Genomic DNA, 22,185 nt, shown 5'->3' with positions numbered 1-22,185 from the left:
CTGCACCAGCTACCAAGAAGAAAGGTAACTCCATCCCAGCCGAAACCAGGACAGTAATCTGCTCTGCTCTGCTCTGCTGTTAAATTCTATACAGTTATCTGCCAGCAGAAGGTTGCTTTTCCAGGTGATTGACTGAACTGAGCAGCGGAGCTCATTTTGCTCCAGGCATGGGAAATGCAGATAATGAATTACCTGCTGTGTGATATTTTTCACGATCCTGGTAGCCTTTAAAATATTTTTCCAGTTCCATTCTTTCCTACAGTGTTACAAGTCTGCTTGATGAAGTTTACTGGATGTCTGGAGTTCTTTATATGCCACTGTCATGAAAGATGCATCTGCTTTTCCATTAATGCCCAAAGTGATCTTTGTATGTAGCAGCTCTTCTGGTCCATAGTACCGCTCCCCAGTACCACACTGGCCACAGCATTGCAACTGCGGCTCAACAGCGAGCAGGAAAAACTCCGATCAACCCAATTAGCAACACTGTCATGAAAACAACAGAAAATTATAATATTACAAATAGGAGACTTGACTAATGAGCACCCATTTGAATCTAGGTAATTCTGTACATCCTAAGATGAGATAGTTATATTCTAGAAAAGTTGAGGCTCTTTCTCAGCAATGCTGGTACACCTCAAGTTGAGTTTCAGTTTCTTACTGGCATTTTATAAGACTATGCGATGTTTCCAGCTCTCACCAGGAATATTTCATACAGATTTTCCCATAATACATCATTTTTTTACTTTCACTGGAGAAGGACAAACCTGATAACCTGCTGTATTGCATAAGCATATTGCTCTAGTTCATTGAACATTTGGTATTAAATCTTGATTTGTTCAAGTAAAATCCACGAAGCCACTATATATGTATAATGTTTTCTATGAGGCATGTGTTCTCTAAACCCCCCAAACCTTCTATTTCTTTGTGTTTTCCCTGGATTCAGCTGTTCTAACTCATCTGTTTGTTGTAAGACAGGTATACAACTGACCCACCGATGAAAATACACGTATCCAGAATCTGCTTATCCTGTTGGTCTGAATTTGTACTGACTTTGTAGATACATAGTAAATAGTGAAAAACCTTTTCACCCTCAGAAGTCACCCTGTTCCCCAGGGTGTGTTGACTGTGGCCACTTAAATCGGCAATGTTCATTTAAGTCAAAACTTTCAAATCTTTTTCAAGGGGAAGGGCAATGATAAGACAGAATTAATTATCCAGCAACGTTACCTTCAGGTATTCAGTGAATCCAATGAAAGCCAGTGATCTGCTTGGTGACCAGCTCCCTTTTTTATGATAGGGATTGCTCTATGCCGGGAATGCAGTCTCGTTAGTGATGGTTATAGAAACTGAACTTCCACAGTAAAATAGTGTATTGGGTTTTATGCTTAATAAGTAGAATAAAATCTAGGCAAAAAATTTCTGATGGATGTGTAGAATAGGTGTATTTTGTGGGAGGCATTGAGTATTTTCTATCATTCAAGGTAAAATCAGTACTAAATCGCTCATACACTAGCAGCAATATAATCAAACAAGCTTATTGAGTAGGAGATAGGAAATGAGGCTAATCATAAATTTATATTATTTATTAGTGAATGTTTATAGACAAACTCTGATTTGTGTTCGAGAGAATGGAATAAAATGTTTCCCATGTGATACCATTTAAGCTTTAAAGGAGACGAGCAGTTTCAGAAAGGATGTTAGTCATTACTGGTAGGTTGCTTGAACACAAAAAATGCAAGAAAGACTTAATTCCCCTTTTCATTGGAGCTATTATCTCTTTTCTCCCAGCTTTATACATATTCATGCCTGCTTAGAGGATTCCTTTACACAGCTGAGCATGGGAATTGCTGTTAGTGAAAGTTAGACTCTATCTTCATGTTAAAATATGTGACAGAAAACAGACTGGAGCAGCTCATCTACTCCTGGGCACCAAACTGTTGCAGGGGGAGATATTTTTTAACCAATTAAAATGCTAGGCTTTTCTGCACATAGCATCTGAATCTTATTGGCCTTGGACACCATGCTTTATCTGCAGTACACTTCATGCTGGAAAAGCTGGGCTTTGTGTTATGGAGTCTTAAAGCCTGGAAGGCTTGCTGGGAAAAGAAATTTAGAAAGCATGCAGGAAAAGAAATTCAACATCCTGTAGACAGAATAACGAAAATATGTTTTCAGATTTGAGATAGACATGAAGTAGATACTGCCTGGAATTAGGTGTATTTCCATTGTTCACATGGGAAGGCATTTAAAGGCAAATGCAGTTAGATCCCTTACAGTCCTGTACTTCAGACTGAGATTTATTTTTTTTTCTGCTGACTTCAGTGGCAGTGGAATTAGGGACAGCATAACCTTCTTGGATTTGGCACAGCTTCTCATCACAGGACCATGTAATACGCTGGAACGAACAAATTCTTTAGTTTGTACCTTTAGATTTTTACGGTTCACACTGCTGTGCCACCAGGTACTTGGGATTCTTGTTGTAAAGTTCCAAAGTGCCCGAAGGGCCCTGCCACCGTGTGTTTGCTGCCAAGCAGCACTCTGGCGTCTGTTCTTTCATTTGCTCATTTAAAGGAGTGTGAACACTTCTCCTAAAGCTACACAGAAATTTGCCTTGGCTGATGAGGTAAAATATATGCCACTGTCAGATACAAAGGAAGAGAAGAAAGACACAGTTTTCAGATCAGATTTGCTGAACCTCTGTGACTACTCTGTATGCCTGTACCAGTGATGCAGGATGACCTGGTTTAGGCCAGAAGTGGTGAGCTGGCTGCTCAGTAGACATCTTTGACCTTTGTCAAAATGACAGGAATGAATCAATGTGCTACAAATTTGCTCATAGTATCAATCTCTAATGAAAAAGAAAGAATTTAAGTACCTCTCGGTTGGTTGAGGGTTTTTTCAAGAAACTACAGCTGAATTGCTGCTGCTTTCTTAGGAAGATGCAACTGAACGGGGTGACTTACTCTCAGCGCAGCCTGCGAAACGCTGCCTATTTCAGGCACTGTGTGCAGTGAGCCACTTCTGCTGCTTTCAGACTGGCAGGCTGTTCCCTGCTGCCTCATCCACGCCTGTCTTCCACACCTCCCCCTTTCACGGCAGGGCTGGGAGTTTTTCTTTTTTATCTTCCCACTCATCTTGGCTGGACCAGGAGGGCTCCAGCTCCCTGTGCACATGCCCCAAAGGCTGCCAGCTCCTGAGGGCACCCGCCTTCACCCCCATAAACTGCTGACCTGAGCAGGGGTTCCCCTGTGCTTCCAGGGCCTTGACCCAGCTGGTGCCATCAATGAACGCCTGGAAAATGGTTCTGGGTCGTGTGACTATTCCAGGTAGAGATGTCCCTTGCCATAGCAGCTGCACCGGCCAGGCCCTGCAGCTGCGCAGGATAACGGTGTTCTCCTCCCTTGCAGAAACGCGCCATGATTGTGTGCGTATGTGCGACATCCCCACGTGCAGGAGCTTGCAGAACTACCACTTTTTTATTATGATTTTATTTTAATCGGTAACCAGGACATTGCTATTGTCTGCAGGAGAACGAAATCCCTTGTAAGTGAAACACCGAGTGAAAACCTGCCATCAGCTCAGCGGAACCAGAAGGGAGAGCTGTGCCCCCGGCAGGCTGGCTGCGGCGCGCCTCGCCCGGCATTCGGGGTTACCCTGCGCCGCCGCTCCGGCCGCCAGGGGGCGCCCCGCAGCCGCCCCGGTCTCCGCAGCCGCCCCGCAGCCGCAGCCACCCCGCAGCACCCCCGGCCCCGCAGCCGCCCCGCAGCCGCAGTCGCCCCGGTCTTCGTAGCCGCCCCGCAGCTGCCCCCAACCCCGCAGCTGCCCCTGTCTCCGCGGCCGCCACGCAGCTGCCCCCAGCCCCGCAGCTGCCCCTGTCTCCGCGGCCGCCACGCAGCTGCCCCCAGCCCCGCAGCTGCCCCGTCTCCGCAGCCGCCCCGCAGCCCCGAGCGGCCTCAGGAGATGAGCGCGGCGCCGGGGGGGAGCAGCGGCCCAGCGTGGCCCCGCGCTGCCCGGGGGGCTGTGCCTGGGGGCTGCAGGGCGGTTCCCAGGGTCACTGCGGTCCTGTGCGGGGGCTGTGACAAAGCCTCGCCGCAAATTACATCCCTCCCGGTTTGAAAGTGGTTTATTGCGGATGCACTTCTTATAGCAACGGGAAGCCTTGTTGGCAGCACATTTTAATTATGGTCTGGAGCTAATCAAGGCAAGAGAAACCGTTGTACACACAGGAAGCTGAACTCGTGCCACCGGGTGCCTGTATCCCCGGGGGGTGCCCCAGCACCCCGTTATACGGCTGCAGGGCAGCTGGGCCGGGAAGGCCAGGATAGGTGCCACCCGGTGCCGGGCCCCTGCTCCCACTCTGCAGCCAGCACCCCGAGCAGGCAACCGGGATCAGGAGGCTCTGAATCACCCTCTGGGAACACCCCAGCTCTTTTCACTAACCGTAGAGGAAGCCTGAAGAGACGAAATGGAAAGTAACTGTAGAGGAATGAAAGCGGTGAGTTGATTAGCACTGATAACATGCAGCTGTGGCCTTGCTTCAAGGCAGTGGGTTGATCAACATGGATGATGTGCAGCTGTAGCTCATTCCCACTAAGTGGTTAAATAGCCCTAAGGCGTGTGGGAGAGAGACTGGTTAGAGGAGAAGTAGTTTCGTCTGGTCTCTGGAGGAAGGAGAAGCAGCAGCATGGACTGGAGAATCAACCGGTAAAAGCCTTGTTGCAGCTTGCTTGTGTTGTGACAGTTGGTGCCCTGTGTGAGGCAAGCTGATTGGAACTACACCAAGTAAGTATTGAACCAGGGCAGCTACTTGATGTTGCTGCTGGCTGTGGACTTTGTATACCTGTGGCTAGTTTGCCATGATTGCCATGGCTGAACTTCTGTGAACTTGTTACTGGAGGTGATGAGGTTCCCACTAAAAATGTGTCCTTCATTTTTCTCCATTTTTATAGTTAAATTGTTCTTTGCTATTAAAGGTAGAAGCGTATATATTGGAGTGAGGCTCTGTGGTGTGTGACACACAGCGCTGTATTGCCTGGTCTGGATGGGTAGCAGCTATGTGGTGCACGTTCTGCTTCCCAAAGGAGAGCATCCTGCTGTCTTCAACAGCTCCTTTTACCCTGCTGCTGGAAAGTCCATGGGGGAGCACAATCCCCCTCTGGAAGCCTCTGAATTAGCCTGGAGGCCACCTGAAGAGCACCTACAGCAAGTGAGTCCATTGAGGTGAACTGCACTCTGAACTGACCACTGAAACGTGCCTAGGGCGCCTGAGGGGTCCTGAACCTTTTGACAAAGCATGGCAGAAAGAAATTTCTCCGATTCGAATCACTAGAGGATTATTATGGAAGTGAAGCTTAACTGGTGTAAAATGAGCAGGAGGGGGCAGGGCTCAGACCCAGACCGTGTGTGTTCCCAGCTAAACCTTCCAGCAAGTTCAAAACGTTCCCTGCCCCGGTAACTCACCTGGTGGGTTCCCTGGCACAGCCGGTCTATTTCCAGCGCTCGGGGAAACAGGAGCTTCAGCCCCGCAGCGGCAACAGGGGAGCGGGGAGGTTATTTGCCTGATGTCGCTGTGCTGGAGGCATCCAGCGGGGCCCGTGCGGCTGCAGGCCCGCCCGGCTGGGGGGGGAGAGGGGGTCCCGGTCCCTGCCCGCAGGGTGGTCACCGGGAGCTTGCAGGGTCCACCCGGGTTCTGGTGCGCTGCAGAACCGCGGTGGGAGTGTTCATGGATCCCACCTGGCTCTGGGGGGTGTGTATGTGTGTGGCTGTGACACGCTCCCTCTCAAGGTCACCAGCCAAAGCGCTGGCTGCCCGGCTTTCCCCTGCCTGCATCTGCCGTGCTCAGCAGCGCCGGTGGCCACGGGTCAGGGCTCGCTTGGCTCGTGCTCTTTGGGGATGGGAGGGGGGCGGGGGGGACAGCGCACTCTCGGATGCAGCAAAGCCCCTTCCCCAAGAGCCCGGCCGGCCGCAGCCCCCGCTCCCGGCCGAGGCGGTCCCGCTGTTCTGCCGGGTCAGCTGGTTCGTCTCGGGGCGCCTCTGTCAATGGATATGGAGCCGCGGGGGGAGGGCGAGGGGCCTCCTGCAGCGCGGGGGGCTTAGCCCACCCCGGCGGGGGTAGCCACGGCCGCCCCCTGCCCGCGCCGCCTGCCTGGGGGGCTCCTCTGGCCCCGGCCCTGCGCAGCTCGGGGCCGGCCGGGGCAGCGGCGGCGGCCCCCCCTTCCCTTCCCTCCCCCCCCGGCGGGGCGCGGGCCGGGTGGGAGGCGCCCGGCGCCGGTAGAAAAGGGCGGCGCGGGCGGGCGCGGTGGCTGCAGCCGCCGAGGGTGCCGGGCCGGCCCGCAGCGAGCCGGGGCTGCGGAGGGAGCCGGCGGTGGCGCCGGACCAGGTACGTCCCCGCTGGGGGGCTGGCAGAGGGGTCGTTCGCCCCGGTCTCTCCCTTCGGTGGCCGCATTCGGGGGCTGCGGCGAAGCCCCGCGTCGCCTCGCTGCGCGGTGCGGTGCGGAGGCGGTGCTGAGCCCGCGGACCAGCCCGGCCCGGTGCCCCGCGGGGCTCGGCGTGCCCGGGGGGAGGCTGCCGCGATCAGCCTCCCTGCGTGCCTGCAGGTGGCTTCGTTCCGCGGCTCCCCCCGGCGGCCCTCCTGCCCGGCTCGGGATGTGGCTCCTGGAAAAGCTCGGAACATCGCGCGGACGCGGAGCCCTCCCGAGCGCCTCCTCCCTGGGGCCGCCGCCCGGCCAGGACCTGCCCGACAAAGGCCGCCTGGGGGCTGCTGCTTTTCCCAATGTGCTCACCCCGGACAGAATCCCCAAATTCTGCATCCCCCCGCGGCTGACCGGCTCTGCCTCCCACCAGGAGCGCAGTTCAGAGGACGTGAATCTCAGTGTTCCCAGCTACTGCCCCAGCTCTTCTTCGCCACATCTCATTCAGGTGGAAAGTGCTGAAGAGATCCCGGTGCTGGAGGAGGAGAGCACAAACTCGGACCCCCGGTCCCAAGCAGCGCTCTCCCTGCCTCACTTTCCCAGAGCCCCCACTTCCTACGGCTTCTGCACCTTGCTGGAGAGCCCCCACACCAGGAGAAAGGAGTCCATCTTCCACGGTGACCCACGAGGTTCCCTGCCCAGCCTGATGCTGTCTCGATCCAGAGCCAACACGTTCGGTGGCAAAGGGCCAATGTCCCGTCCCATTGCTATCAGCTTTGCTTCCGTGAGGCTGCCCCCCCAGCACCCCGCTCTGCGCAGGCAAGGTGCCTGCGACAGCGATACCGCCTCCTCCAGCGACTCCTCTCCCTTCAGTTCTCCGCTTCTCAGCAGGTCACCTCCCAGACCCTGCTCCCTGGTCAAAGCACAAAGTCAGGAGGGATTTCTCTACCGGGCGCTGAAGGCCAAGAGCAAATCCAGCATGGCCAGGAACAACTCCCTCTCCACGGAGGAGAGCAGCTCCACTGATAACAGCCCCAGTGCCATCAGGCGGGCCTCGGAGGGGCTGCTTGCCACACGCAGCTTTAGCATGTCCTGTTCGCCCATCTTCCCCTTGGACCTCATCCGCAGCCGGGAGAGGCTGGTGGGAGAGAGCACTGTGGTAATGGACAAGGGAGGCAAGCTGAGGCTATCGGCCGAATACTGCTCGGAGAACGAAAGGCTGCGCGTCCGCCTGATCAGTGCAGAGGGTTTATACGATGACTCTGTAGAGCCCAAAAACATAAACTGCTGTATCACCTTCTCCCTGGTGCCAGGGAAAACACAGAAACAGAGAAGCACTGTTATAAAGAGGAGCAGAAATCCCATCTTCAATGAGGACTTCTTTTTTGATGGCATTGCAGAAGAAGAGCTCTACAGCCTTTCTGTAAGGATGAAAGCAATGAATAAAGGGTGCAACATGAAACGGGACTACACCTTAGGAGAACGGGATTTGTCTTTAATGAGTATGTTGTCAGTGTAATACTTCAAACATTCAAACAGACTAATTTTGTCTGCTGGAAGTTTTCTACTAAATAAAGTTTTGAGTAGTTTTTCATAGTTTATGGGTTTTTTGTGTTTTCTTTTTTTTTTTAAAAGCATACTTCAAAGCACTGCATTGCTTGCTATTGCTCTCCTGCTGCTGCGCCTTACTTTGCTGCTTAGCACTTCAAATGCTGTGAGCTATTTGCTGTTAAAGGTGGCTATGAAGTAGGAGAGGAGGGCAGAAGGGCTAGTTTACCTTTAAGATATAGGATTAGGCAGCTACCAAGTCCAAGCTGTCCTTTCAGGGGGTGGAGGGTTGTTTTTCACTCACTCTGGTCCCTGAGCAGGCACACAGCACACGTACGCAGTGGGCACTGAACTCTGTTGCAGCTCCCAGGTACCACATCGGTTACACAGACAGTTTTCACAGCACTCCTATTTGTGGAAACGAATGTTTTTGTGTGCCCTGCATTTGGGGAAGGGGGGAGAGAGAGGGATACTGTTAGGGAATCAGCCCTTCTACAGTGGGGGTGGGGGACTGGGACTCCCAAAGTTGGTGTAAGGCTGTGTTGAGGATAACAAGATCAGCTTCTGAGCGTGCGGCTGATTTCGCAGCTGTCGGGACGAAGCTGCCAGGTAATTGTGTTCTGGTCAGGAAGGTACCCTGGAGGTATCACCCTCAGCAACTCAGCTGTTCAGTCCTTTCTGAAACCTAAGCAGATGGGGTACGATACCAATATGGCAAGAGCAAGGGCTAGTTTAGGATCTCTGGGTTGAATTCCTGTTTCAGCTAATGACTTGCTGCATACCTTGTTGAAGTCATTGTGATAAAATTAGGATAATCTTTCCCTGTCTTGTACCAGCAGACGGTGAGTGGCTGAGGCACTTGCTCTAACGGTGGGAGAAGCATAAAGGTGCAGAGCTCCTGCATGCTTGAGGCCACCTTCCGTTTTTTTTGTTCCCTCCTGCTGAGGTGGATGTAGTGGCTAGGTGAAACAGCTAAACTTGTGGAAAATGCAGCTGTGCAAATAGGAGGAGGCAAAAATTGCCTTGAAAGTCCGGGCCTGGCGCTGCCTCCCTTGATTAAGTTGCAGGCTTCATTATGTCAAGGTAGATCAGCTTTAATGGAGGAGCAACGCACACAGGCACGGGGCACAGAAAAGGCAGGCTTTCTGGTGTGTTCCCTGCGAGGCTGTAACAAACGGGGCCTTGCCCTTGCCAAATTTACAGCTCAAAAGCTCTTTCAGAAAGATTTCCAGCAGATCCTCCCCCTGCCCTGTTCTGACAGGGGTGTGACTGCCCGCAAGTCGTGGGGCTGTTCATGGGAGGCTCTGGTGTCGCCTGACCACTGAGCCGCTGGATTCTCTTTCAGATCCGAGTACCCCAGGAAGGATGTTTTTCCTTCTGATAGCAGAAAAAGCCAGAAGGATGTTAACTGTGACCACAAGTGCTCAGAAATGCCCACTGCTAATCCTTGATCCAGCTCACGTGAGATGCTTCTAAAAACAGAACCCTCGTACAAAGGACGGCTTGCACAGGAGAATGGCTGGGTATATTCCCAGAAGCTGATTATAATCAAATAGAATAATAATCCCTTTGTGCTAAAGGAGAGAATTAAATGTACTGACACGCTATGCAGCTGGAGGTGATGCACTGACACTTGTATCTTTGAATCTGGGCAAATTAACTCTAAGGGAAAACCTAAAGGAAGTGAGGAGAAGTGAAATTAAGAAAATGTCGCTTCAAGGAAGAATCAATATTGCTACAGAAAATGAAGCTATTTTAATCGGTTATTGCATGAGGGCTTCTGATGGAAGGCAGAGGCTCCCTCTTCAGGCTCATCACTCATTCACCATCGCGTTTTTAGTTGTTGGGAGTTGGGGTCTCTTCACAGGTACACCCATGTGGAGAAGGAGACTGAGATAATACAGAGGAGAACAATGGCGTGTGCCGGAGGGTCGTGTACAGTCACATACAGCAGGTCCCTCTCTGCCCTCTGATAACGCGCTGTGCCAGTGCGGTACCGGGGGCAGGGCGATGGGAGGGCTGAGCTGGGAAGGGGCTCAGCAGACCGTGTTGCCGGACTCCTGCTGACCCTGGGGCCAGCGCCAGCAGGCTGCCCAGGAACACGTCCCGTTGGGTTTAGGGTGTCTTCAGGGATGGAAACTCCATAATTTACTTGGGAACCCTACCCCAGTGTTCTACCACCCCAACAGTAAAAAAAGTTTTCCTTTCTCTGTAAGTGGAATTTCCTGTATTTCAGTTTGCACTCCCCGTCTCTGCTTCTGTCACTGGATACCCCTGAGAAGAGCCTGGTTTCAGCTCCTCACTCCCTCCCATCACATGTTCATACACATCAATGAGATCTTCCCTGAGCCTCCTCTTCCGCGGCTCTGATGGCCATGCTGTAGTCACCAGCATGGAAAAGAAGCACTTGTGAAGTCTCATCCTTCATCAGGCAGGGAAGCAGTTAAGTCCATGGGGAAAGTCCTCCCTCCCTGTCATAGGAAAATAAGTTTCCAGCTGGGGTCATCCAGTCAGGTCTTCAAAGAGGTAAAAGCTGCATCTTTGGTTGTTTGAAAGAAAACTGAGCTGTTTTTAAGGTTTTTTATATGACTTCTGTGATAAGCCTCCTCACAGAAGTTTGATGCCAGGCCCGCACGCTGGAGGGTGACTTTCTCCTTCAACTGAAACAGCAGCAGCAGCAGACTTGCAGAATGATTGAGAGGCAGAGTTCACACCTGAGGAGGACAGCTGGACTTTGCCTGTGTTTCTCTGGTAAATAATCTAGCTTCAGGTTTTTCTTGATAGTTTTCCTCTTTAACATAAAAGTAAAAAAGTATTCAAGTACCTACTCGGCTACATCAGGCAGACTGAAGACTTGGTATGACTGTGACACTAGAGAGAGAACAGCTCTGGTGCACCACCCCCCACCCCCCACCGTTTTAGCATATCTTTTTACATTTTGGGGTATTTGATCCCTTTTGAGCTTTGGCACGTTGCTTATCAGGATGTTGTTCTTACTGGCAATGCAGAGCCATAATACAATTTGAACACTTCATCTTGCTTGAATATCTGAAGGCATAGGACATGTTTTTTTGTGCTCTTAGAGGTCAACCAAGCGGTGAGCGGTGAGCTCCTGCGACGCTGCCTGTGCTGCAGCTGCTTTCCGAAAGCGTCAGCCCTGCTGGGGCTATTTACGTAAAACACCTGCATAAGCAAACAAAAAGGCAACTGGATACTTCAGCCTGGAAAAACTCATGATGCTGCCTCAATGCTTATGTGAATCAACAGCAAGAAGAAAATCCACCTCCTGGCATTAGCAAACAGCTACTCGGAGTTAAGAAATACTCTCTTCAGAAGTTTTCTGAGCTTCTAAAATACTATGCAAATATGGTAGCAGAAATCACTCCTCCAAGCACAACTCCTGTTTTGGGGTAGCCTGATCAGCTGTGTTCAGTGGTGCTAACTGGCTGGAAGATCACTCTTAATTTCATTTTTTTAAAACCCCTGACAATTGTTTGAGGAAAAGAAGGTCTTTCTGCCAAGATCTCGAACTCATGTTTTGCTAAACAAATACTATTTGTTTCAGCTGCACTAGAAGTACTACTTGTGCCGTCCTTTTCAAACACAGTTATTTTAGGCATGCCTCTTACATTCCAACAAATGTGGCTGTAAAGCAAGTCTTAGGTTTTTCTTTCCAGAAATCCATGCAGGCTGTATTATGCTCAAGTACAGTTTGTGGTAGCAATGTACTGAGGTATGGTGGGGTAAAATGCAATTCCTATAACCGTGCTGCTTTTTTAGGTAAAGTTCAGGAATAATACCAAGGGAAGCAAATATCTATGACCTAAAACCCCTAAGAGGACAGGTGTGTAGACTGGGGATCAGGCAGCACAGTGTCGACAGTATCACATTCCATTCATTGCACCACTTATTTCGAGCTGCTCCCATTTCCCAGACTGGCTCTGGAGAGACACCACTGGGAACGGCACCTGCGCCACCCTGATGTGCCACATCCGAGGAGGCTGGTACTTCTGTTCTGCAGCTGGGCTCTCCACTCAGCCATAGGGACTGTGGGAAGAGACTGGAAAATGGGCAAAAGTCCTCCCAGTTTTTAGTCTGCTAATTGCTGTGGGTAACTTAATTTCCTCGGAGAACTGAGGAAGGAACAGCTAGATGAACATATAAATCTGCAAAAAGCCTATTTTTAGGTTGCCAAGCTACTTCCCCCCAGGCTGGGGAAGTTGTTCTGGAGAGACCTGTGCAGAGGGATGCTCAGGTGGGACCTTCCAGGGGGACAGTGGGGAGGGTGTACCACAGTGCGGGCGCTTGCTGGGCCACCCCGTGCCCTCCAGCAACAGCTGCCTGCTTCACATAGGCACTCGTCCTGCGTTCAGCTTAGAGACCTGCTAGTTGCATAGGTGACCGAACTGATGAGCATGACGTTTGGCCAAGGTAGGAAGAGTATTGAGTCACTTTATTGATATTTGTATTTATTGATAGCTTTTTGCAGCAGGAGGTTTGATTAAAACAAACAGTAGCCTTACGCTCACAAACAGAATGGCATAATTAGATACTATCTGTTTTCCATTACTATGTGCTCTGAACAAAAAAATGCATCTAAGGTTAATCTGCGTGTTTAAATTAGATGGCATTTCAGTATGGACTTAATGCTGATGACTGTCACTGAAATGTGCTCTAATATCATTATTAGAAGAAAAGACTAAAATTATGCTGCACAAACCATCCTCGTAGCAGAGAGAGAATTACGTTTAATGTTGGGAGTATCTGTGGACTAATGTGCGTTGTGTGCAGGTGGTTGATATAAACCCCAGGTGGCAGGAGGGGATGGAGCTGCAGATGCCCCAGAGCAGAGCTGAGCCTGGGCTGTGCGCAGCACCACGCTGCCCACAGGGCGGGCAGAGGGGCCGCGTTCTTTGCGTGTCAGCCCCCAGCGCCTCCATCAGGATTGCTGAGCAAGCCAGCTGTTCTGCGCTGCTGGTCCTTGGCATTTAGGGGATCCTTAAAAAGAGCTTCCAGTAGTTTTGCTCCTGTCAGGAACAGAAATGGCTACAGCCCTGGTTGCTGGTGGCATACGGCAATTGGGGTGAGGTACTGGGAACTGAGCACAGCTCCAGAGATGAGAGGAAGGCTCCAACAAACAAGTGTGAAAAGAATTAACAGCCTCTTTTTGCCTAGATACTACCACAGGTGACCACACAGCTCTGTCTTCTGATTTTGTTACTCCTCCTGCTATTACTTTTCTATTTCTAGCTATAAATGTTCCAGTGCTGCAAAATTAGCTGTCCTGAATGGTACAGTGAGAACCTGACCTTGTCAAGCATTGTACGTACTAGACAGCAAAGCACTGAACAAGATTTTCCGACTTGCTTCCTTTCTGTTAAATCTTAATCATTTTTCTTCTTGTGTTTCTCAGCCTCTTCAGTGCAAAATCAGGAAGCATTTGAAGGAGCACAAGGTGAGAGAGAAAGTTAGCTGAAAAACTTCAGGGTTGTTTCTTTTTAGAGAGAGGGCCAACCAAAGTCCTGGGTCTTCATTACATTGCTGTGTTGAAAAGACACATACAGGGAAGAAAGTGAGCGCCCATCTGTTTAAACTGTTGCTGTGAAGTAGGGGAGGTCACCCGAGCTGCGTTTCGCAGTGCCCGCGTCCCTGTGTGCTGTGGCTTTCGGATGGCTGTGCCTCCCCATGTGCATCTGTTGCCTGCAAGGAGCAGCTCTTCCCTGCACTGACATAACAGGTAAGAAAGACATTGAGAAAAGTCCTCAGTGAGAGGCTCATGTTGTGTGCTCGTCTTCTGACATGCAGGGGCAAAGGGTGAGATGAAGTAGCTTGGAGTTGCACTGCATGAATTCTCATGGTTATTTCTATCATCCCTTTATGACAGTGCGCAGTTCCAGAAGCTGAAACCATTTAACTTCAACCTTTGCTCTGTTTCTGGTGTGTTTTTTGTGTGTCAAACCTTCCTGTACGAACCATTAGCTGTTTCCAGTGAGCAATAAACCTGAACTAACCACACCAGTAAACACAACGGCAGTAACGGATGCTGCCTTGAAACGCCAGAACCAACTTAAGTTTGTCTGAGGTTTCTCTGATTTCACCAGATTATTTAACTGATGTAATTGTGATTCTAGAAGATACTCTGGTTGTAAGCATGTGCTACTCGACCCTTTCTGGCAGCCGGGTGCCCCTAGCAGAGCTGTGCCTGCCAGGATTTCTTCCTGCTGAGATCCCAGCCGTTAGGTGTTGCAGCAGGAGCTGGGCATGAGGCACAGCTGGGCTTTTGCCGTGCTCCGTGCCAGAGCCACAGCACCGCTCCTGTGGGCACTTGAACAGTGTGACAAAGCTTTGGTGTTAGGCTCAGCACGCCCTGCTGCCCAGCCTGCAGGGACTGCTGCGCTGAGCCTGAGCCGACGCTCTGGAGCTGCAGCTGGGGGCAGGGGGATCACCTGGCAAAGCTTGTTAATGCATGCCGAGTGCTGGCAAAGGCAATGTCACCAATGGTGGAAAAGCGACTGCGGTCAGTGCTGACTTTCATACCCCTAATTAGCTTGCCATCAAAGCTGATGTCAGCCAGTAATTCAGCTGTGCGTTCCTGGATGAGTTGGGTCTGCAGGGGGAAGGAGGAGAGTCAAGCCTCCACAGATGGTTTTTAATGGATAAGAAAATTTGTCTCAAATCATAGCTGAGGCTTTTCAGAGATGCCATCTAAGCTTGGTAAGCTCAGCTCTGTACTTGGTACTCACTGCCTTACGTCTTGAAACAGCTAAACGGGCTTTGAGCTCATCCTTGCTGAGGGTGGGATGGGGACAGATCTGAACTGGCAGAAAGCATGGAACAGCAACGTGCAGGGCAACGCACCCTGCCCTCAGCGGGCTGCAGCCTCAAATCCATGGTGGGGATGCTTGGCCAGTGTCAAACGGCCTCTTAGCCTGTTGTGTGTAAGGAGAGCTGCTTTTGCACGAGTAGCTCAGCAGTGCAGGATGGCCTCGCACGATGCCACAAGCGAGAGGTCCTGGGGACTCTCCCTCCTTGCCTGCCCTCAGAGCATAGGGCTGGCAGAAGTGACTTCCACCTCCAGCGGTGAGTGTCCCTTTCTGAGGGGCTCAGAAGGTGCCACCTGCAAGATATGTGTCCTGAATTTTCCCAAACACAGGACCTGACTAACCTTGTCCTCCAAGCAAGGTTAGAGCGAAATATAACCTCGCTGCAAGGTGCATTTGCAGGGCTCCAACATGCTGCGAGTTTGCCCAGCTTGTACCTGCCAAACGATGTGACTTCCTGAACCAGTGTGAGTTGTGTGACTGACTTGTAAAAATTCATCTTCTTTAACAGTAGAGGTCAAAGTCTCGGTAAGGTTAGAAACATTCTTAGGAAACAGCATGCAGTGGGATTACTGAGAAAGAACTTAAATTGTGTTTCCTAATTACCAAGTTTCCAGGTAAACCCCTCTTTCCTCCCCGCTTCCCAAAGGGAACTAACCTTCTTGTACCTGTGAAAGAACTGTGGAGCAACAGCTGATCTTGCTGTCAGCTAAAACAACCAAGTACTTGGCACATCCCGGGGGAGTGTTGTTCGTCTGCTCCAACGTGCTCCATCGGTGAGGGAAGACGCTGGGTTGGGGCGGGGGTGCCATCAGGTGGGGTGCTGGAAGGGAGATTATCCACATAGGTGCAACTGGCTCCAGAAACGTTTCCTCACATAGGGTGATTACCGTGTGCCCTTTACAGGATGCGATGCATGTGAGAAATCTTCTTGCATTTTTATTTTGAAGATAAATCCTTTGATTTCTGTTCAGCAAAGTTCCTAAACTCTTCTACAACTTTGTTGCTCATTAAGCCAGCTGCTTTTGTGGCAGGGCATTTTGCTGGAGTATGTGCTTCATGCAGGGGAATCTGAAGCAAAACCATTAGTATAAAAAAGCTGGTAGAGCTGAGAGCTATTCCTAACCCACTGAGAGGGTTGGATGTTATCCAAGTCTGCATAAAACTTAAGCACAAATCAAATTCAATAGCAACTTTCCTAAGACTTGTCCTAAATATTTCTCTTAGAAAGGAAAGGGCACATCTAATAAATACAGACAAAGAGGTATGTGAAGCATCTGGAATCTTTCTGTATTGTTCTAAAAATGCACGTGGCTTCCTTTAGCCATTTGCTTTAAAGATCCCTTACTAGGAATGAACGAGTTAAGGTTGCCTCGGGGATGGGACTGCGTGGAAGTTATGGAACAGCAAACACGTCCAGCTGGCAGGAATGGTTTGTCACCCTTGGAAGTTACTACATGGGCACAGGAGAAGATGAGGCTTCAACGTCTTTAAATGGGGTCAGAACACTTGAGGATTGCATGAATATGGAGGGAACCAAAGGGGTATTTAATCTGTGGGACCTTTTTAAAAGTCAAAATGCAGCGTACTCTCAGGGAAATTACTGGAAGAAAAACTGGTAAAGTAGAAAACCAAAATGTGAGACTAGGAGTCTCACTCCATACTGATGTATGGAGCTAATCTGCTCCACTTATTTATATTTCCACTCCATGTTTGAGTTATAAACAAATACTATTTGAAGACTGGGTGCCACTCATAGTTCACTCTTTCTTGATAAGAACTCTTATTTTTCTAAAGAAAAACCAGTCCTTGTGATGGCATTGGCCCAGGACTTTTGGTCAACTTCAGAATCACAGGCAAGCTGAGGCTGGTTGGCACCCAGAGATCACCCAGTGCAAGCCCTTGCTCAGCCAGGGTCAGCTAATAGCAGAAATCTAATGTAATATTAAATTTTTAATTAATTCTGGCCATGAAGTAATTAAAATTAAAAAATAAAGATATAAAATATCTTGGTTTTCATAAAGTACTAAGAATATCTGTGGTCTGATCCTGATTACATTACATGCAAAGGTAATCTCAGAAGAATGTAATAAATGCCAAGTTAAAAAAATTTAATATCCATGTGAGATGTAATGTCATCAGTATAAAATGCAAGTGTGTGAAAACTAAGCAAGACTTAAAACCCGAAAAGCTGAAAGCCTTACGTGTTCTTTTGTTAAGAAGTATTGCAATACCAAAGCTTCCACTTCTGCTGTTCACCTGTAATGCAGAACTTGTTTACAGCTGAAATCCAAAAATTAGTGGTGTGACTCATCAGAGGAGCACAAGGCAACTCATGGTCTCATTTCTTACTGAAAGCAGGCATCTGCCAACTATGGGGGACTAGAAGGTCTATAGAAAAAAAGTACACAAATGGAGTACAGGAGAGAGGGGGACCAGACTGGCATACTAAACACTAATACAAGTAATTGCAGATGTGTGTTTGCATTCTATATGAATAAATCAGCAAAGATCTCGAGCTGTTTGGGCTGTGGATTGCAGAGTTAACCTGTTCGGAGCTGTGAGGGCAGGTCTTTCCAGTGATGAGCTGAAATGGATAATAAAAATAAATGTCACTGAGAAACTCCAAGACTTAGTGCACCTGTAGTGCTGGTATGGGGCAGGGTGGGATCTACCTTGGTCCAAGCTCTGAACTTTTGACAGGTGTAAATATTTCGTATGCGTGGTGCCAAACACTGGAAGACTTGGTCTGTTTCCTATGGGAAGAGAAGACCTACGTGCCTAGAGAACAAGGGTGGGGTACAGGTTTTGAATCAAACGTTGTTAGGAACTAATTTGCTTGTAGCCAGTAGGGACAAAATACCTTAATGAGAAAGGTCTTAAACCAGTACCCCCTCCTCCTCCCCTAAATGGGCAATGTAGTATATTTATCACTAGATATTCATATACTCTTTTTGTTATCTGTGAGGAAACTAAGGCTCTTATCATCAAGATACATGCCTAGAAGGATTCGAACTTTTGGGACTTTTGTGTCTAAGCTTAAAATAGTGTCTGAAACCCCTGAGTGATAACTGGTGTGCATGGGATCTGCAGCTGGGCAGCAGCTGCCTTCCCAGGGCGATTCGCACAGTTTTGACAACCCCTTAAACTGAACTGACGGAGCTAAGTAGCAATTCATCTGGCACTTGAATGAGTAAGTTTTATTATTCAAACTGCTGAAGCTGAATCGGTATGGTATTTGTGCTGGGCTCTAAGAGTTCCTGGCAGCGGCCAGTGGGAGCTGCCCCTTCTGTGACTGCCTCCTTCCACCGGTAACCGCCAAGCAACCTGCTCACGCGGGGAGCCTCGGGTGGCTGTAACCACAGATGCCACCACAGCAGATGTGCAAATCCTTGGCAAGCTTTTTTAATCACTTTGGGTGGTTTAACTGCAGGCTGTATTCCTCTTCAGGGCAGATGACGTGACTGGGTCAGGTACAGCAGTGGTATTAGGAATACAACCCTTTTGATGGGCTGTGGGAGGGGACGTTCCCTGCTGAAGACACGTGAGCAACATTCAATTTATGGTAATAGATACAAAACCAGCTTCCTGCGCAACTGCTATTTCTCACCTGTACCGGTCACATTACTTGGTGGCTTTCCTAACAGTGAAAATAAATGGACTAAGACATTTCTTACTGGATTTCTTGCCTACATTTTGCTTGATCTGCTAAATCAGACATTGTTTTCTGCAGCCTCCCCTCTCCTTGAATTGCAGATGAGGCTTAGAGGAGAAACAATGCAGGAAGCTAAAGGCAGAAATAGTCCAAGAAGCCATATGTACAGTTTCCCACATGAATCTTAAGGTAGGGTGGATTGTCTTGTCTGTGTCCACCCTTACCCCCCCGGCTGGGGGAGCCCGGGGTGCCAGCAGCCTCAGGAGGGAACTGCTCCAGGGAGGTGGTTCTGTCGGTGGGAGAGGAGCCACGCAGCTGTCAGTGGGCAACCACTCGCCCTGATGTGGGGGAAAGGAAGCCTGAACTGCACAGGCTGCTGCTTGTTGTGCCCGTAAGGAGTATGTAGCAAATAGTTCATATATGTATGGAATATAGGCAACTTAAATCAATGGGAGACATCTGCAAAAATAACATCTGCATTGCTTATAAAAACCCAATGAAGTGTCTCTTGAAGACATTTATGTGTGGGGGTTTTTTGGCTCTGGTCCTACAGCCTGCAGACATTTGTGACTCAATTACTGCTGTGGGGGAAAGAAGTAAGTCTAACCTGATTCAGGCCATCTTTGCATGAGGTAGATAAATGCTCTCCTTGGTCGTTAAACGGGTGTTGGAGGTGGCCCCAACAGAAAGCTTGAGAATGAGGGTACAGCCTCCTGCTCAGCCCTGCCTGTCCCTTTCCTGTCATCTTTGGGTGTTCTAGGTAAAATGTTTCTTTTGAGAATCCCTTGGGGTAAAAGCTGTGCTGCAAATAATGCTGCAGACAGAAACACAGTAATTTGTAATACAACTACGATGAAGTATGATTCTGCCCATAAAGCTCTTCTTGAAATTTTGTTTTTAGGAAAAGATAAGAATATTCTCCTGAGAAGTACAGCTGTGTTGGGATGGCTGCCAGGGGCTTTATATTGTGCCATCTGCTTGAAAGACATGAAAACCAGTTGCAGATTTCATAATTGATGGTCTGTACATTAAAAAAAAAAACCACAAACAAAAAGAAAGCTTTCCTTAAAGTTCCTCTACATTCACATCCTCTAAACAGCAAAGTTTATTCAAGGTGAGAGTCTAGAATCATGTAACTCTTCTTTGCACCCACTTCACAGAAAAGTGGAGAGCTTCACCTGAGGGTGCTGATAGAGGTGCTGCCAGCTAGGATCTGCACAGAATGCATGGCAATTCTTAGCAAAGGCTCCTGCTCTAATGCAAAAAAAGTAGTAGGAAATCAATTAAGTAGTTAAGTGTCAAAATGTTGCCTTTTTGGAACCCGTTGAATTGTGACCCTAACATTTGACATCACTCACTAGACTTTAAATCAGAATAACATTCCTTCAGTTGACCATGTACTAAAACCAGATGGTGTATTGGTAGATTGAGATGTTATTGAGTGAAGCAATGTCTTCTGCAGGCTATTAAAATATTTGAATGTTTCTCTGCTTTGCTCCTTAGCATAGGTTTGATTTATGAGAAAGTATTCTAATTTAATGCAGCTGTTCGGACAGTTCATTGTTTGCTGCTCACACTTTGGGGCTGAGGGGTTCTTGCCCCTTTGTTTGCAGCATCTACCAGCTTGCTGGTGCATTTTTGATTCTTCACTGTTGCAAGAACTGAAACAATAAAAGCTTACCTTAAATTAAAACCAGAAATTATGGCACAGGCAGAGCAATTCTGGCTATCCTAAAATACACCTCAGAGTACAACACATTTAGAGTGTGTCCTGCTGACGGTTTATTGTACCGTTCCGTGCCATCAGTTCTGTGATTTGCTAACTGGGGGGGAAAGGTGCCCTTCTAGGGAATATACGGCTGGGGGCAGCGCATGCTGACAGTGGGAGAAGCCCTTCGGGGTGGCCACCCCAGTGCTCTCCTGGGGGACACTGGGTGGCTCCGGACTGCAGTTGTTGCTGCCTTTCAGGATGTAATGGGAGCTGCTATGGAAGGGATTAGCAGACAGGCTTACAAGCAATGGCTACTAAATTAAATTATTTATAATAAACAGAAAACACTGTTGACAAACTGGTAGTTATTTCAAGGGTAAATTCTGTAATGACATAGCCGTGTGGCAGTGCAGAGCCTTGCCTAATGTAGTAGCAGCTGATACCTTGCTCTTGTGTCAGCTGTCACTGTTTTAAAGGTAAGTGCCGCTAAATCTTCATCTCAGAGTTTTAGCACATCAGTTCCCTATTTTTTCTGACTCTTCTCTCCTGGAAATGATTGTCTTTTTCCATCTCCCTCCTCTGCATACAGTAAACTCTTCTCCCTGGTGTGTCCTCTGTCAAAAACCTTTCTGGTAAGGACAGTGCTGACAGCCTATTTTCCTTTACCTTTCTCCACATCTCCAGTTCCCTGCCCCCTCCTAAGGTTTTCTGCCTCTTTGCAAGGGCTTTATTGGCATAACCTTTGGCAATGTTGCCTTTGCTCCAGAACTACCAGCTCCTAGATAACATACTTTTCCACTTGGACTACTAAAACTGGGTCATTTCCAATTGTGATATGAAACAGATGTCATGCCTTGTAAGTGGTATAAATATCAACATTAACAGAATCCACTGACCGAGTAGGACTTGTTCAGGTGTATAAAGCAGAAAACATTTAATGAGGAAACTGGTGATATTAAAGTACATCTTAAAACACAATTACTGACCTCCTAATTTAATGAAGCTTTGCACCTTATTGGAACAAGCAGTCTGTGCAGTAGAAAAGTACAGGAAATAAAATGAGGCCTCCTTACATCTCCCATGGATTTAAAATGGTTCCGGGGGGTGGGAAAGCAAGGCCACACTGATGTCAAGCTAACTTTCCAGGTGAAGAAAGGTGGTGGAGTTGCTGATTCACAATGTGCCTTCACCAGATGTTTTTGTTCTCTCCCCCCTCCAGTTTCTGTGCCTCTCTATACCGGCAGCCGTAAATGTTTTGCATATTAATGGCTGATAAATGTAACAGAATTCTGCTCTCTACCTGTGAGTGGTAAGCATGCAGCCAGGCTCTGCATCCCTGCTCGGTGTGTATGGAAGCAGATTCATAATTTATGCTGCTGCTGAGTAAGTTCAGGCACCAGTGCATTGTCATGATTAATTTAACAAAGCTTCCTTAGAAATGACACCACAAGTGACATCTAACGGCATGTTGTTTACTTTTGTAAGTGCATATTAGATGTTACTTTTAAAGAAGAGCAAAGGAATGAAAGCCTGTTTTTCAAAGTCAGTCTGACAGATAAAATGGGAGGTTGAATATTTCTGACTTTTCCCACATCGGTACATAATTGCTCAGGGGGGCCCCTGCGGCTTGAGGCAGCTTTGGCCTGCAAAGGAGAGTAACAGCTTCCCCCCCTGTAAGATCAGGGATTGGGGCTCAGTATTATTTATACTCAGGATGAACACTTCTCATTCATGAGCCCACAGTGGTTTTAGACATCACCTAGCCAGACTGCCAGCACCACCAGGCTTACTTGGGATGTTTGGAATTAACCGTTGCATCACGCCTGGGATGCAGTATCCCGCCTCCGTGTGCACCCCCATCAAAAGTACTGACGAACGCTTTGCAACTCCAGCTGTGCGCCTGTCAGCCACTTAATGCCATGAACTGCTGACGTTTCTTAGTGCAGCTTTGGCTGACCTAACAGGTTCACAGGGAGGGTTGGCAAAACAGTTTGGTTCAGCAGCTCTGCAGTTAGCATACTTCCCAGAGTGCACCAAAAC

At 48.7% G+C, this 22,185-nt stretch overlaps 1 protein-coding gene across 1 annotated transcript; it reads left to right on the top strand.

Moving 5' to 3' along the window:
- Positions 1 to 6,304: 6,304 nt before the first annotated feature.
- Positions 6,305 to 8,009, top strand: LOC102054947 (C2 calcium-dependent domain-containing protein 4C-like). The gene has a single exon (XM_005434098.3). It carries the CDS (start codon positions 6,646 to 6,648, stop codon positions 7,927 to 7,929), a length of 1,284 nt encoding a protein of 427 aa, XP_005434155.3. The 5' UTR covers positions 6,305 to 6,645; the 3' UTR covers positions 7,930 to 8,009.
- The last annotated feature ends 14,176 nt before the right edge of the window (positions 8,010 to 22,185 follow it).

The sequence above is a fragment of the Falco cherrug genome, chromosome 7 (assembly GCF_023634085.1).
Source record: "Falco cherrug isolate bFalChe1 chromosome 7, bFalChe1.pri, whole genome shotgun sequence".
Taxonomy (NCBI): domain Eukaryota; kingdom Metazoa; phylum Chordata; class Aves; order Falconiformes; family Falconidae; genus Falco; species Falco cherrug.
Note: the sequence above shows the minus strand (reverse complement) of the source record. Positions and strands in the feature narration are given on the sequence as shown.